The sequence below is a fragment of the Stegostoma tigrinum genome, chromosome 23 (genome assembly GCF_030684315.1).
Source record: "Stegostoma tigrinum isolate sSteTig4 chromosome 23, sSteTig4.hap1, whole genome shotgun sequence".
Taxonomy (NCBI): Eukaryota; Metazoa; Chordata; class Chondrichthyes; order Orectolobiformes; family Stegostomatidae; genus Stegostoma; species Stegostoma tigrinum.
Genome location: NC_081376.1, coordinates 27,688,173 through 27,705,621, shown reverse-complemented (window position 1 = coordinate 27,705,621; position 17,449 = coordinate 27,688,173). Strand labels below are relative to the sequence as shown.

At 39.2% G+C, this 17,449-nt stretch overlaps 1 protein-coding gene across 32 annotated transcripts in view; it reads right to left on the bottom strand.

Moving 5' to 3' along the window:
• The window catches only part of rbfox1 (RNA binding fox-1 homolog 1), a 2,011,452-nt gene that overhangs the window by 105,961 nt on the left and 1,888,042 nt on the right, over positions 1–17,449 (bottom strand). For all 32 annotated transcript variants that reach the window (XM_059654014.1, XM_059654018.1, XM_059654023.1 and 29 more), the window contains one exon: positions 12,615–12,668. In XM_059654014.1, the coding sequence (XP_059509997.1) occupies positions 12,615–12,668 (54 nt within the window). The remainder of the gene's footprint in view (positions 1–12,614; positions 12,669–17,449) is intronic.

The window sequence follows — 17,449 nt, the reverse complement described above, 5'->3', positions numbered from 1 at the left end:
GATTGACAGTCAGAAGTAAATAGATGTCTAGGGTTTCTGCTGAACCAGCCATATGAATAGCTAATAATTACAGAGCATAATCAGAATATTAATGAAAATAAAGTTAATTGTCTCAAGCCATTACGTTTAGCCATATCCAGATTTTGAGAAATCTTTCTGATATGATGTTTTTGTCAATAATTACAGAACTTGGTATGATGGATTTCCTTCTGGGTTCTTCTCTTTTCATGAGTACATAGTTTGTGGGCATCACTAGCAAAATTTGAACATTTATTGCCCATACCTAACTGGCCCTGACAGTGTGGTGTTAGTTGCCACTTGAGTCACTGCAGTCGATGTAGTGTTGGCACACTACATCGGAGTGACAGGGAGTAACAGGATCCTAATCCAGCAACCAGGAAGAAAAGGTGCTATTGTTTCCAACTGAGATGCGGCAGATTTGGAAGGGGTCTCAAAGGCAGTGATGTCCAATATGCCGGCTTCCCTTATTTTTCTTGGACTCCTATTGTTTCTAAGTTTCACGAAGGATAAGCAGACTGGTGACCAACCAGACCAGGTGGAGCACATTGTCTGCGCACACACCAGTGCTCCCCCAGCTCAAGCTGCCTGTGATCTGGCAGCGGACTGACAGAAATGTAATGCATGTCAATGCCCCAGCTCTCAGACTCACACTTCAATATTGGCTTCCCTTTCACATCCCCATAAGCCTTGGTAAAAGTTGGGAATAGAACTTTGTCATTTCCTCTACTTTGCGCTTGATTCCTGACTTTTAAGTTCCCATACATGCAAGTGTTAAGAGCACAGATTTGTCCATCACTTGTAAAGACCAACCTGCATTTGGGTTTCAATATAATTATGATACAGATAGCAAACCGTTTCAGGGAAACTTACAATTCAGCATTTGGAAGTAATGTGGATCAAAAATCCAACTTATCCTCTGTATTGGTATTTTATCATTTAATAGCATTTATTAAATAAATATAATTATTTTGCGACAATGCACAGGAAACAATGAGAAAAATAATGATGTCATGCACTCTATTACATAGCAACTGATGCATGGTAATTATATTTCCTGAAGATGCACTTGCTTGGGAGTATGAGTTAATGTGTCTGCCTGAAAATCCTTCAGTGCAATCACGTTCCAAAACTGTTTCTTGAATTGCAACACGGATTGCGTGAACTAGCATGAAGCAGAATTTTCATGAGGTGGTGGTAACCAGGCTACTAAAATTATAGGCCTCATATATAGTTTATCTGATTTACGTCAAGTTACATTATGGAAATTGCTCAGCACAACAGTAATGTTGCTTTAGATTGCACCTCTTTGGAATGTTAAAAGCAATATATAAATTAAAGTTGTTTTTGTTTGGTGCAATAAAGTCTCAAGAATAATGTTAGTTTTGGCATTACCTGTGCATGGGAATAAGCAGTACCAGTCCCTGGGCTAGGCTAAAAGTATAGTCATGGAGCGTGAAAACAAAAATCAGTGATTTGAACCATTTTTAGCCTTCACTATAATATCCTACAGGATATCAATTTTAGAGCTCAAAAGGATGTGCCCAAATCCTCATCATCTCACAGAACAAATCTAGTTTGATACCGAAGGACAATGATTCCAATAATTTTCCTCACTGCAGATGGTTTATGGTTCACTGAACAACACCCATCAAGAAGCTGGTGTCATTAATCTGTATGTTCAGCCACGCAAAGCGTTATGACATTGATGTTCAAAGTAACAGAGTTTCAGGAATGCTTTTTGGGGGAGGTGGCAATAATAAAAGCAAGGTACCTTCCTAAAAAGAGCACATATTTTCAAGTAAACAATTTTTTAAAAAAATCCTGTCAATAATTCTGAGATAATTACTGGGATGTACACTGACTTTTGTTAAATGCACTAAATAGTCAACTTTTCTTTTTAAACTTTAAAGGTTCCCAACTTACATTTAAAAAGAAACAAACTTCTGAAAATTCCCTTCAAAGTGCCTTTGATCCAGGAGCTCACTTGTTCACAAAGGTTTTCATGTTAAATTCTATGATTATTTTTCAATTTTGACTTAATTGTCTTGTAAAAATTGACAAAACATAACTATATCATAAACCTATATGGCATTATCCCATTCCTCTGCCTCTTGTGCACCGATGAATCATTTCATCCATGACCTGTTTTCTGTCTTTCCCCACTTTTGCTCTCTCTGTCGCATTGGGAGTTCTATGTCCTGGGCAGTGAGTTATGTATTTTCAGGCAGTGCATCACAGGAATCTTGTTAAGCTTTACAGCTATACAGGCTGTTATGACTGAATATTTAATCACAAAAATGAGCTGGCAGTTATGATGTACAATGTGGTTAAACCTTGCAGCATGAGTTTTCACCAGCAATTGAGAACTGTTGAAATCGCCATTCATCAGTGCTATCCTGACAGCTTTATATAACCTTCTGTTTTTCACTTATTTATGGAGATTAGAGGTGTCTTAAATCAACAGTTTTTCATCAGACATATCACCTTTCTTTTTGCATGCAGCTAAACTTTTCATTATTTAACAACTCAGTTGAAAAGCTCTTTAGTGAATCGTAAGATGACATTATTTTAAATATATGCAAAATTATTTTCTAAATTATGTACAGGTAGCTAAAAGCTATGAATGGCATGTTAGAAATAAATTTTGAATGCTTCCTCAGGAACACAGCAGGTAAGTGGACCGTCTTGTAAGGTACTAAATAATAAAGACCGCAGAAGTGCAAACACATCTAAAAGCAATAACTATAAGGGACATCTTTGGAAATTGAAGCATCAAAGCGAGGCAATCTGATTCATATGGAAAGTGAAGGAATGACCCCAGTTATTGTGTTTTATATAGCCAAGAAAAGCCCCCAGTTTTATAGCTGATCTGTACCGTGTTAACCTATCTAACTTATTAATGAATCAGGGACTTGCTACCCCATTGTTGGCCATGGGGTAGGAGGATGAAAATGAAATCAAAATTTCAGCCTCATTAATACCTGCTGTTAACTACATGAGTATGAATGTAGTTACTTTTAATGACTTGACTAGGATAACCTCTATGGTCCAGATGTACATCGCTGTCAGTTAATTCGTCACAGAATAGAAGTGCTGGCTTTCATGAAACAGCAACTCCAAAACGTAAGGAGAAAGTAGGATAATTAAATGCAATATGCTTAAGTAATAGACTCCAAATTTTAACCTGTTAGTGAAAAGACGCATGAAAACATGAGACAGACAAGCTTGTTGCATATGCCTTGGACATTTGTGAACTGAACCCGGATATCAGAGGGCAGAATTTTCTCTTTAGCATTCACACCATGACTTCTACGTTCAATGCCGGTGAAGTAACAGGAGGATATTTACAAGGTTGGCTAATCTGTGTCTGGACAGCATGCTCACCATCCTTGTGGGGGGTTCTCCAAACTGGAGCACCAAGAGGAAACCCTCTAACACAGGCAGAGCTGCAGCCTACCTTTGGAGGAAAGGTCGAGAGGGATGCCCTCTCTGTATTTTTGATATTAAAAAATGACAATGGCTGCCTGACTACCACTTTGTTCTTCAAGGTTATAGTTGAATAGGTGTTGCCGTTGTGTTTAGCTGAGGAGAAGGTTCAGTGTGGTTCTGAAGTGCTAACCCCAGCCTGCCTGGCATTGGCCATGCTCATGAAGTTGTGGTGAATGGCAGGCTGACTGGAAAACTGCAATCAACCTGAATGGCTTTAATTGGTTTTTGATTATGTAATCATGCTATCAGTCCTTTATAAACCGGTGCTTTGCAATGATCCGACTACAGGAAAATGGTCAGGTGTCAGGATTGTAGCAGGAAGTTTCACGCCAGTCTGCATCCATTCCCACTCTGCGCCAAAATCCTGTGCACATCTCAAATGCAAAATTCTTCTCAGCATTAGGTTGCTCTTCCCAATTTCCATATTGGTGTCACAGTAATGTAAAACATTCAGCATTTAAATTTCAATGTTTAATTCTTTTTTTCTTTAAGTTTTCACCACAACATCAATAACACAGTGGAATTGTTTCCAGAAATTCCTGAGAGTGTCACAGAATGCTGCCAATTATATACCAACTACCTGCCAGTTGATAGATATCAGTTTTATCATCACTGCAGGTAGTTATCACATTACTGAGCAAGAACACTGACACCCGGGGAAATATTAATATCCTCATTAGGGAAGAAAAATGTTCAACAATGCAAATAGTTAACAGAAAAAACCTACAGCTTATTGTACTATTAAAGGAATATCACTTACTTTCCGAGACAAACTATATTCATTTTTCTTATTGTCATGCAACTTATAAATCCTTTGAAACTACATAATCAAATGCCACATTTTCATAAATAGAAGACAAACAAAAGTCTCATTTATCCAGTAAAACACTTCTTTTTTTACTGTTCATATTTTTAACTCTATATTGCAGGGAAAGTAGCAGATTGCATTTGGATGTGAATTGTATGTTGTGCTATTAATAGCTGACTAGGAGAGGATACAAACAGATAGGACCAGTATGGCAAGTACTAATACAAGAGGCTTGAATGTTCAGGGCATCCAAAGATGGAAAATTACTTATGTGAAGGTATGTGTCAGGGTGACTAAGGGTAATGCAATCTCTGAGGATGTGAAAAGGTTTAAGAGGATCCTGGACAAGCGAGTGCAATAACACTGATGGGGCTATAATGGTAAATTCAATGCACCCCTCATTTTGCACCACTTCACCATTAGCCTTGTTAAAACCAAAAGTTATTGCTATCTGGGATAATGGGAACTGCAGATGCTGGAGAATCCAAGACAACAAAATGTGAGGCTGGATGAACACAGCAGGCCAAGCAGCATCTCAGGAGCACAAAAGCTGACGTTTCGGGCCTAGACCCTTCATCTCTGATGAAGGGTCTCGGCCCGAAACATCAGCTTTTGTGCTCCTGAGATGCTGCTTGGCCTGCTGTGTTCATCCAACCTCACATTTTGTTATTGCTATCTGGTCTTTTTTTCATTTTGCTTCCTCATACATGCAGCCAGGCTACTCGTCAGCATTCATCAACTTTTTAAGGATGTGGCAGGAGAACAAGCAAGGGTGAGACACATTTATTTGTTGAGTCATTCTTTATTATTGAAAGGGCTGGCTTGTCAACCATCCCTCAGTCTCTGACTGTTCTCTATCACTTTCCATGTCCTCCCATTTGCGTACACACTTCTCATGCTGTTGGGAAAATGCTCCTTCCATATTGTCCCCATCATCATTGCCTTCAACTTTCAGAAATTGTAAATTTTCCTCATAATGTTCTACAGTATGCAGCAAATGACAATGATTCAGGCAGGATGCACCAGCTTCTATTATGGTGTTCGGTTTGATTTACTCAGGCGCTTAAAATAAGACTTTCAAATGCCTATCAACCACCATGTCATACTCCTTTTAAGCAAAAAGGCTATATTATATTTGTTGTAGATTTTTATTCAATGAAACTGCAGGGATTAACCCAGACTAACATTTAACAATAGGCTAATGTGCTTCCAATCATGATGGCTGGTAGATTGTTGAAATGTTACTTGATGGAAATAAGGTAACTGATAATTATTGTTCATTCACAGGATGTAGACAGAGTTGGCAGTGCCAGCATTGCCCACAAGTAGATGGTAATGAATTATCTTCTCAGAAGACTGCACCACTTCACCCATGTGGCAAATATACTCCCTCAGTGCTATGAGGTAGAATTCCAGGAATTTGACCCAGCAACAAAGAAGGAATGACAATACATTTCCAAATGAGGATGTTGAGTGATTTGAGCAGTGTAATTAGTGATGTTTCCAAGAACATCCTGCCCTTGTCCTGATGGACCTAGGTCGCAGATTTGGGATATGCATTTGAGGGAAATTTTGTGAGTTACTGCAGTGCATTGAAAGAGGCAACGCACTGTTGTCATGTTAGTCAATGGTGGTAACACTGAATGTTTAAGGCATGTTTCGGAATGTTTAGAGTGCCTAGTAAGTGACCTGATTTTCCTGGATTTGCTGAGCCTCTTGCATGTTGTTAGGCTTAAACTCACCCTGCCAAGTGTAATTATTCCATCACTCTCCTTGTTTGCAGTGAAATGATTTGGAAAGTTGGGTACATCACTCGTCAAAAAATATCAAACATGCTATTTTTTAAAAATCACAGTATTTGAATGACTGGTTCAATCAAGCTTCAGGTAAATGGTAGAACATGTAACAATCATAATGCTGTTGAAGTCAAGGGAAGGAGGTAAACTCTCTCTGGTTGAAGACAGTCATTGTTTGGCACTTGTGTGATATATGTGTCAGTTGCTGCTGATCAACCTAAGCCTGGATGTTTTGTCACGTGAAGGATGGATTGCTTCATTATTTGATGGATTATGATGAAAGCTGAACACTGAAATCACCAGCAAGCATCTGTAATTCTGACCCAACGATGAGAAGGTCATTAAGTACATAGAATTAGATTGGTTTCTTTGTGTAGAAACAAGCTGTACAGCCGATCGGGTTAAGCGTGAAGCAGTGTATGATTACTGTGAAGTCGGCAGGGATCCCTATGAAACTCATCAGGATCACTGTGAAAGAGGCCAGGAGGTTTGTGCAGCAGATCAGAACCTCTGCTTCTTTCCATAGTTCCTTGGTGAAGGCCGGTAAGAAGTATTTGGTATCTTAGTCATGACCCCTACCTGCATGTATCAAACACTTTTTTTAGTGAGTTTTGAGAAGATTTGTAGCTCAGGTTGAGGTTCTGGATGTGAGTTTGCTCGCTGAGCTGGAAGGTTAGTTTTCAGACGTTTCGTCACCATTCTAGGTAACATCATCAGTGAGCCTCCGACGAAGCGCTGGTGTTATGTCCCGCTTTCTATTTATCTGGTTAGGTTTCCTTGGGTTGGTGATGTCATTTCCTGTTCTTTTTCTCAGGGGATGGTAGATTGGCTCCAAGTCAATGTGTTTGTTGATGGAGTTCCGGTTGGAATGCCATGCTTCTAGGAATTCTCGTGCATGTCTCTGTTTGGCTTGTCCTAGGATGGATGTGTTGTCCCAATCAAAGTGGTGCCCTTCCTCATCTGTATGTAAGGATACGAGTGATAGTGGGTCATGTCGTTTTGTGGCTAGTTGATGTTCATGTATTCTGGTGGCTAGCTTCCTGCCAGTTTGTCCAGTGTAGTCTTTGTCACAGTTCTTGCAAGGTATTTTGTAGATGACGTTCGTTTTATTTGTTGTCTGTATAGGGTCTTTTAAGTTCATTAGCTGCTGTTTTAGTGTGTTGGTGGGTTTGTGGGCTACCCTGATGCCAAGCGGTCCGAGTAGTCTGGCAGTCATTTCGGAAATGTCTTTGATGTAGGGGAGAGTGGTTATGGTTTCTGAGCCCGTTTTGTCTGTCTGTTTGGGTTTATTGCTGAGAAATCGGCGGACTGTGTTCATTGGGTACCCATTCTTTTTGAATACGCTGTATAGGTGACTTTCCTCTGCTCTGCGTAGTTCCTCTGTGCTGCAGTGTGTGGTGGCTCATTGAAATAATGTTCTAATGCAGCTTCGTTTGTGGGTGTTGGGATGGTTGCTCCTGTAGTTCAGTATTTGGTCCGTATGTGTTGTTTTCCTGTAGACGCTGGTTTGAAGTTCCCCATTGGCTGTTCGCTCTACTGTGACATCTAGGAATGGCAGTTTATTGTTGTTTTCCTCCTCTTTTGTGAATTTTATGCCAGTAAGGGTATTATTGATGGTCTTGAAGGTTTCCTCTAATTTGTTTTGTTTAGTGATGACAAAGGTGTCATCCACATAGTGGACCCAAAGTTTGGGTTGGATGATTGGCAGAGCTGTTTGTTCGAGTCTCTGCATTACTGCCTCTGCTAAGAACCTGATATCAGAACCCTGATACCTTAGCAGAGGCAGTAATGCAGAGACTCGAACAAACAGCTCTGCCAATCATCCAACCCAAACTTTGGGTCCGCTATGTGGAGACACCTTTGTCATCACTAAACAAAACTAAATTATAGGAAACCTTCAAGACCATCAATAATACCCTTACTGGCATAACATTCACAAAAGAGGAGGAAAACAACAATAAACTGCCATTCCTAGATGTCACAGTAGAGCGAACAGTCAATGGGGAACTTCAAACCAGCGTCTACAGGAAAACAACACATACGGACCAAATACTGAACTACAGGAGCAACCATCCCAACACCCACAAACGAAGCTGCGTTAGAACATTATTCCAATGAGCTACAACACACTGCAGCACAGAGGAACTACGCAGAGCAGAGGAAAATCACCTATACAGCATATTCAAAAAGAACGGGTACCCAATGAACAGAGTCCGCCGATTCCTCAGCAACAAACCCAAACAAACAGACAAAACGCGCCCAGAAACCATAACCACTCTCCCCTACATCAAAGACATTTCTGAAATGACTGCCAGACTACTCGGACCCCTTGGCATCAGGGTAGCCCACAAACCCACCAACACACTAAAACTGCAGCTAATGAACTTAAAAGACCCTATACAGACAACAAATAAAACGAACGTCATCTACAAAATACCTTGCAAGAACTGTGACAAACACTACATTGGACAAACTGGCAGAAAGCTAGCCACCAGGATACATGAACATCAACTAGCCACAAAACGACATGACCCACTATCACTCGTATCCTTACATACAGATGAGGAAGGGCACCACTTTGATTGGGACAACACATCCATCCTGGGACAAGCCAAACAGAGACATGCACGAGAATTCCTAGAAGCATTCCAACCGGAATTCCATCAACAAACACATTGACTTGGAGCCAATCTACCATCCCCTGAGAAAAAGAACAGGAAATGACATCACCAACCCAAGGAAACCTAACCAGATAAATAGAAAGCGGGACATAACACCAGCGCTTCGTCGGAGGCTCACTGTTGATGTTACCTAGAATGGTGACGAAACGTCTGAAAACTAACCTTCCAGCTCAGCGAGCAAACTCACATCCACTTTTTTTAGTCCCTAATGTTCCCAACTCCTCCTTTTGCTTTTTATATGTCTGTAGAAGACATTCTTAGATTACCTTAAATATTAGCTGCTAATCTCTTGGCATGTACTAGTTTCTTATTTCCTTTTTGAATCCCTTCTGAACTTTCAATGTGAGACCTTATTCTCAACTTATTACCAACCCAGTAACTGAGGGTAGTGGACGGGGACTTTCAAAAAGCATTTTATAAAGGGCCACACAACAAATTGGTGAGGAGAGTCTGAAGTCATAAAACAAAAGGGTCAATTGCAACATGGATGCAAAATGAATGACAGGAAACAAGGAGTTGTGGTGAACGTTTGTTTTTTTGGACTGGAGGAAAGATTATATTGGAGTTCCCAGTGATCATCCTGAGAGTCATTGCTCTTCCTTTATATATTAATGATATATAATCTTGGTGCACGGGGCACAATTTCAACAGCTGCAAGTAATTAAAAAAACATGACAGTGTTATGAACCGTAAGGAGAATAGTGTAGCATTTGTAAAGGATGTAGGCAGACTGGCAGAATAGGCGAACAAGTTATGGATGAAATTTTAATGCAGAGAAGTATTAAAAAGTTCATCTTGGTTCAAAGAAGACAGAGACAACATTAGAAAAAGTATACTTCTAAAGGGGGCACAGGAGCAGTGGACGTAGGTTGCTATAAATCATTGAAGGTGGCAAGACATGTTGAGAGAGTCGTTACTTTAATATACGGCATTCTGGGCTTTATTAGGAGTGGATAGATGTTATATTACACCTGCACAAAATAGTGTTTTAGTCTCATTTGGGGCACTGCCTTCAGCTCTGGACACCACATTACAGGAAGATTGTGAAGGCATTGGTGAGGGTGCATTAGAAAGATTAGAAAATCTGAAACCATTCCCCTGGAGTAGTTTGAGAGGAATTTTGATTGATATATTCAAAAACATGAGGAACCTGGGAAGAGAAGACAAGGAAAAACTGTTCCCGACAATGGAAGAATTGAGAACCAGAGGTCACAGATTTAAAGTAATTCACAAAAGAAATGTGAAGAAAAGACGCTTTACACAGTGAGTTGCAAGAACGCACTGTCTGTGAGCATGGTAGAGGCATACTCAATTGAAGTTTTCAAAAAGGAAATTATCCAAAGATAAAAAAAATGCAGGGGAAAAGCAGAGAAGGTGAACTGCTGCCTGAACAGCCAGTACAGAGGCAATGGGCAGAGTGGTCTTCTTTTGAGCTGCTCCAATCCTATGATTCTGAACAGTTCATGGTGGTGTTTATGCTCCACCTGAGCCTCCATCCATCTTTCCTCACATATGTCTATCATCGTACACCCTCTCTCCTTCTTTCTCCATCGAATGTTTGCCTAACTTCCCCAACAAGGCATCTATAACACTCACTTCAGCCACTACCTGTGGTGGAAACCTCCATTTCTTACCAGCCTTCCCGAAAATATGTTTGTCCTGAACTCATTCTAAGATTTCTTGGTGACCATCTTACACTGACGACCTCTATTTATCCTTTTCCCAAAAAGAGGAACCAATCTCTGTATCCATCCTGTCAAAGCCTTCCATAAATTTAAATACTTTCAGTAGGTCAGCCAAAGAAACAGACCCAGACTGTCGGTCCTTTCCTAATATTTTTGCTATCACTCTTGTAAATCTTCTCTGGACCATCTCCAGTGCTTCTATAGCCTGCAGGCAGAGGACTTTGAAATGTTTGTAAAATAACTCAGATTACCATCGCAAAAATCCACAATCGGTAACATCACTGAAAAATAGAACTTAGTGCAATATTTATGCGTAACGTTAACAGATCAGCTTCACATGCTCCGTAGCTGGACCCAAATATTTCATCTCAACTTCAAGTTAAACAATGTGAACTGCTATAAGAGATCAACAAATCCAGAATATTCAGAACCTAATCCAAATTTGCAGGGTTGTAGTAGCGAGCAAAATTGTATGAGATATAAAACAGATGTTCAGCTCCACTGAGAGAATTAGGTTAAAGTCAGTGTTTTGAATTGTGCAAGTTGATCACTTGTAGAGTTGAGCACAGATATTCAGAATTAATGCATGTTACAAACTAAGGTAAGGAAATATCTGTTATTATAGTTACAAAAATAAACTAAACAGGAAGTTCCATAATATGCTCAAGGAAGAACAGTGTGGGTACACATATAACACAAATGTCACATGAAATTACACCAGAATGTAACAAGTTTTGAACTCACAATAGTTCAAAGATCATGAAGCAGATCATTTATTCCACTAAAATTAGAACATTAAGAAACTATTAGTGCATTTACCTGAAATGGGTTTGTGGGTTACACTGGACTGAGGAATTCCTTGGTCTGTTCACCAATCCCACATTTCCCAACATGTTCAACTGCCTCAGCTGTCTTCCCTCACCACCACTAACTGTGGTGCAAATTCCTTAGCTCTCTTACATGTTTCTCATCAACCTGTTCAGAGATGTTATTTCTCACCACTGGAGCTGGTGGCACTTGTATGCAGACCTCTTGTTCATATGTACGGGCACAACCGTACTGCGCTACAAGGGCTCCTCTTGACTCCCTTGCACAATGCTCTCCTTCACTGCTTTCACTTGTTGCTGGGGATCCCAGTAAAATGACATTGCAAACTTAAAGGATGTCTAACAAGTATATGACCACTTGAGGCACAGGCACCTTATTAATTCTATGTAACATACTGTGTGCACTTCAAGACAATGTTCTTACAGAAGTGGAAGACAGAAACTGAACAAATGTATAACAATGTCAAAATATATGGTTCTGTGGATGGGTCACTCAACCCTAAACGTTAACTCTGATTTCTCTCCATGGATACTGCCAGACCTGCTGAGCTTTTCCAGCGATTTCTGTTTTTGTTTCTGATTTACAGCATCTGCAATTCTTTAGGTTTTGAAAATAAACGGCTCTACATTTAATATTATTCAAGGGTCAACCACATCATTGGCACAATTGCAACTATAATAATCCTCTCATCAATGTTCTGAAGCTTTGTGGTGCGTAAGTAAAATATCGAAAACCAACTTGCATTTATATCATGTTTATCATACCAGGATGATATCTCCCAGTGCGTAACAGATTTAGGAATAAAATGTCAAATCATACCCTGGCCCTGCAAGCTGGCCAACAAACACAACCTTCAACAGCCACTGAAGCTTTATTCAAATGTTTTCTCATTAAAATGGAACATATTTCTCCTCAAAGACTGTGTACAGCAGATAGATATTCCCCATAGTTGCATTGTCTTCTATGATCAAAAGACAGCTATGACAAGTATTCTCAGTTTTCTGGTGTTTCTGCCCTTGTAATTAAAAAAAAGAAACATTGTAACGGGTCAAATTTTCACCTGCAATTATTTTAAATTTTTAACTGCATTATACAAAACATATCATAATGAATAAGAATTTGTTGCACACTGTCTATATTCATGAAGGAGATAATCAAAGCTCATCTGTGACATTATAACTCCATTCTCTCCTGAAATGAATGCCGTGGTCCTTAGTCATTTAACCAATTGTTCGGGATACTGACAAATTTGACAAGACATTGAAGTGAAAAACTTTGGATGAAGATTGAATGTGAGTTCCCTTACCTGCATAGAATTCAGGGCTGTATACTGCACCCACAACTGGATTTAATTTCCATCCTAAAAACAGTAGGAAAAAGAAAATTATACAATGTGGGCAGAGAGTAGAACTCCTCTTATAAAAAAGTAGCTTTATTTGTTCCATACACAATGAAGAAACAGATACCACACTCTAAAAAGAATGGTAATAGCCATTAGATTTCAACTAAGATTCATGGCCCTCATTGAAACTTCTGCACAAATACCACTACAGCTTCAGTTGAGAGCAGCCAAATGCTTTAGTACAAAGTTTCTGTTTAAGATCAGAAATAAAAACAGAAATTTCTGGAAAAGCTTAGCAGGTCTGACTGTAGATGTGTTAATAAATCAGAGTTAACATTTCGGATCCAGTGACCCTTCCTTAGAACTAAAACATTAACTTTGATTTCTTTCCACAAATGCTGCCAGACCTGCTGAGTTTTTTCAGCAATTTCTATTTTTGTGTTGGATTTTCAGAATCTGCAGTTCTTTCGGTCTTTATTCTGATTAAACTGCAAGATTCTAGCAATTACAGTGTGAAGCCTTATTCCTTCAGGCCTAACTTGCTGTATCCTCTAAAAGTATCATTTTTAATATCCTTACTTTAATTTTAATATCCTTACTTCAATTTTTCATTTAGCATCGATTGTTCCTTGCTTCAGTTTATTTTTTCTTCTGTACCTGAACTTGGCATAAATTTTCATTAAAATGCAGGGAAAGCCTGTCCAACATAATGAAAGTGATAGTTTAAACTGAGATATCACAATGAACACTTGCAAACAATTTTGCGAAAACTGGAGAACCGTTATTTGCATTTTGTGTTTGAGTGGCTTAACAGAAGTGACTGGTGATTTAATTATCAGCCCCGTTCCACTCAAGTCGGACTTTAGGAGTTAAGGGCTAACATTCCAAAATGTACAGCAGAGATCTGAAGAAAGAAAATGTGAATTTCGTAGATTTCTTCGAATATCCAAAGTATCTGTTTATAAAGATAAGTTAGCCTTTTGGATTTGATCATGAGTAGCATAGTGGATCAGTGGCTAGCATTGCTGCCTCACAGCTCCAGGGAGCCAGGTTTGATTCCAGCTTGGATAACTGTCTGTGTCGAGTTTGCATGTTCTCCCTGTGTCTGCAAGTGCTCTAGCTTCCTGCCACAGTCCAAGAATGTGCAGGTTAGATGGATTGGCCATGCTAAATTGTCTGTATGTCCATGGATGTGCAGGCTAGGTGGTTTAGTCATAGTAAATGCAAGGTTACAGGGAAAGATAGGGGGGCTGGGTCTGGTGGGATGCTCCACAGAGGATTAGTGCAGACTCGACCAGCTGCACTGTCGGAATTCTGACCTATCAGACGTGACAACAGGAAAGTTAAAGCCAACTGTCGAAAGGTACTATCAAGCTAGCAAGGCATTTAAAGTCCGGCCCTTTAAATATGGCATTGATTGTAAGAAGGGCCAGGGGTGTGTGTACAGTGCATGAGGTGCATTGGATTGGCGTGGATGAGCAAGGACAGTGTACAGCTGATGACGGCATGTGAGGAGTGAATGCTTGAGAGACAATTATCTTCCTTTTTTAAAAACTTGGACATAGTGCCAGGACCCCAAGGCAGATCTTCTGCACATCTTTGGGTGGGGTCACCTTCTGACTTTGAACGCAGCCCATATTCCCAGGCAAGGCAGCCCCCTTTAAAAATCATGGCTCTAAGCACTCAACGCACAGAAAAACATCCAAACCTTGTTCATTCACCCAATATACCAAACACTTTCTTCTCTGTATTTGTACGGTTTATTTTACAATCGTTGGTCTGATTGCTCACTTGGGTCACAGACACCCGGTTTTCCCTCACTCTGCCAATAACAGCTTGTAGCAAATATGCTGAAAGTTATTACTGGATCTAACTGTGGCAAGGGCAAATCCAACAAACAGCAGACCCTGCTGATTGTCTTGCTGCATCAGGCTTCGGAGCGTCAATTATCTAGCAATCATAATTCACAATATTGCACACTTTCTTAGAGCATAAATCCTATATTACACATTTAAAGTTTGCTGAAAGACTAGAAATTTGATGCATGGAAATTATATGATTAATTTTGAATTTTATGTGCCCAGATAGGCAGGAGAAAGTTAATTGTTACACTGACATAACAGGAATCTCCTGATATTGGATCCAGTATTACCTCTGCGCAATCTGACCATGCTACAAACTATATATGCAGTGGAAAATTAAAATCCCTAGTTCTACTGATTTTTTTTTCCTTTTAAAAGTCCACTGCAGACTATATGCACATTAATGAGAATATTTAGGAGGTCCACATTTTCAATCTGACATGTTTTCCTACCTTGCGCTGCAGCCTTAATTTCACTGCCATTGAATGCCTTTTATTTTCTGCATCTCTGTCACATCATAAATAATGGACCTAATCATTGAGAAAGTTGGGAGAGGTTTCCTTAAGCCCCATTCTCTTGCCCCATGAATTTTATTAAAGCTCCTGCCATTTGGAAGTGCCATTGATTAGTTTGCCCAGCAGAGATTCTCACATGAGCTATTTGAATATATTTCACGCGCTGCTGCTATTGCCATCACGGATCTGACAGATTTCTCTCAGACTTTAAGTTACACTAATGGTCTCTCAATTTGTCCAAGAAAAATCCTCTGAGACTCAGATCGATGTTCATAGCTGAAAGGTTGCCTCATTTTTCATCAGCTTCCCACTCCCTTCCTGATAGCTGGATCATCTAACTTTCTAGAGCTGATGGGGAGAAGACTTCATTTATCATGAAAATAACAGCAATTAAACTTTACTTTGTCTTGTCTATGAGTTCTGTGTTGGCCCATAACTGTGTGGGTTAATCAAGTCAGATGTGTGTGGTTCTCTGTGAGACCTGGCACATAGGTAGAAATGAAATATAGAGTCAAATTTGCCAAGGTGCAAATTATTTAACCGGGATTAAAGGGCAAATGTTTTGTTTTAACAAAACTGCTAAGCCTTTCTTTATTGATCAAAACAAAATATGATATTATGTGAATCTATCTTTCTTTACATTTCTTTGTTTTTTAAAACTACTGCAATAAAGTAATGTACTCTGCATTGCTCAGCAGCTTAAAATATCTCTAAATTCATCTGTCTAAATCTGTAACTACTGAGTAAATCAGCAGAATATTGTCTGACTTCCTTCCATATAATTGCTTTGAGCTTTGCATAGCTTGAACACACTCAAAGATATAATTATATAGTTTTTCTGACTTGCACAATATCTTGCGATCTTACTATCCAAGAGATTCGGACAGATAAAATTCTCAGCATGAATTTGACAGATGCAGCAAGGTTGATTTAGTATATTACAAAGCCAGCTGGCTACATGCCCTTTATGGCTGTTACAATTCTGAGGTTCATTGAAACAGAACTGGTAACTGACCGCCCAAAGTGAACCTTCCAAACAGCTTGTCAGATTCAGGCCAGTAGCAAAGAAATTTCAGGTGTTGACAATTACAGGCAATGGGGCTAGATGTGTGGGATATGGATGACTACTTCAACTGCTCACTCGACAAAAATAATTACAAAGGACCTTTTTCCAGTTCTTCAGTTGTATCACCAGTAAAACTGGTGAAAAGGGACACCGCCTGTCCAGGCTCTGCATATGTTACGGAATCTCGTTGCATATGAAAAAGAATCTACTGCTTAAATCAGGCTATGCTCCTGCTTCTGAATGGCAGTGGCAGGAGCATCCCAGTTCACGTCAACTTTGATAAGTTAAAATCATGCCTAACAAGTCAGTCAACATCTCTTGAAACACCAGATAAGGAAACATTTGAGGTTAGGCTTTTCCTCAGCAGTATTCTGATAAATCATCATAGATCTAACTTGTCTCAAGATTAACATGAAAGGATTTTATCATTATGTTTCAAGAAAAAGAGAGTCCAGAGTAAATGTGGTTACCTTTAATAAAATGGATAGAGGCAAAACTATAAATGTAAAAAGGAAATTGTGGACTTGCTGAATAATTACTGAGTTAGTCATCACTATGGAGGATGAGGAAAAATTCCAAAAATTCAAGGAAAACTAACAGGAATCAAGTGCTGAAAATTATTGGAGTAAGTTAGGCTAGGAAACAGTATTATAAAAAATAACGGCAGTAAAGATTGCTAAATCCTTCGGACCTGATGGCTTTCAAGCTAAGATTTTAAATGTTGTTATTGAGGAAACTGCAGATATTTTAGTCATATTCTTCTGATTCTGTCAATTCAGTAATTTCCCTTTTAGTTTGGAAATTTGCACATTTAGCTCATATTTAAGAAAAGTGAAGTAACAAGAAAATTAAAGGATTGTTAGTATCTGTTGTAGGCAAGTCATTGAAATCTATTTTTAAGAACACAGTAACTGTGAACTTTGAGAAATTTGGTGAGAGAAAGTAAGTCATAGCTAACAATTTTACTGAACTTTTTTGAGAAAGCAGCAAACATACTGGACAGATGGATGTCATTGTAGGTGGTTTATACGAAGTTCCACAAACACCACTAGCTAAACTTAAAGCTCATGGCAAGGCAAATGCGTGAGGTGATTAGGAGATAGAAGAGACTAGTGGTATCCCATAAGGTTCTGTGCTACATCGAAAATATTCATCATATTTAATAATAATTTAAATAACACAACAGACAGCCATATATCCAAGTTTGTAGATGTCACAAGAATTGGTAGTGTAGCAAGTAATGTAGAAAGGAGCATAAAATTACAGAGACATTCATAGATTAACTGAATAGCAAATGGGTTTCAATTCATTAAGTATATGGTCATCAATTTTGGACAAAAAGATTACATCTGAGTA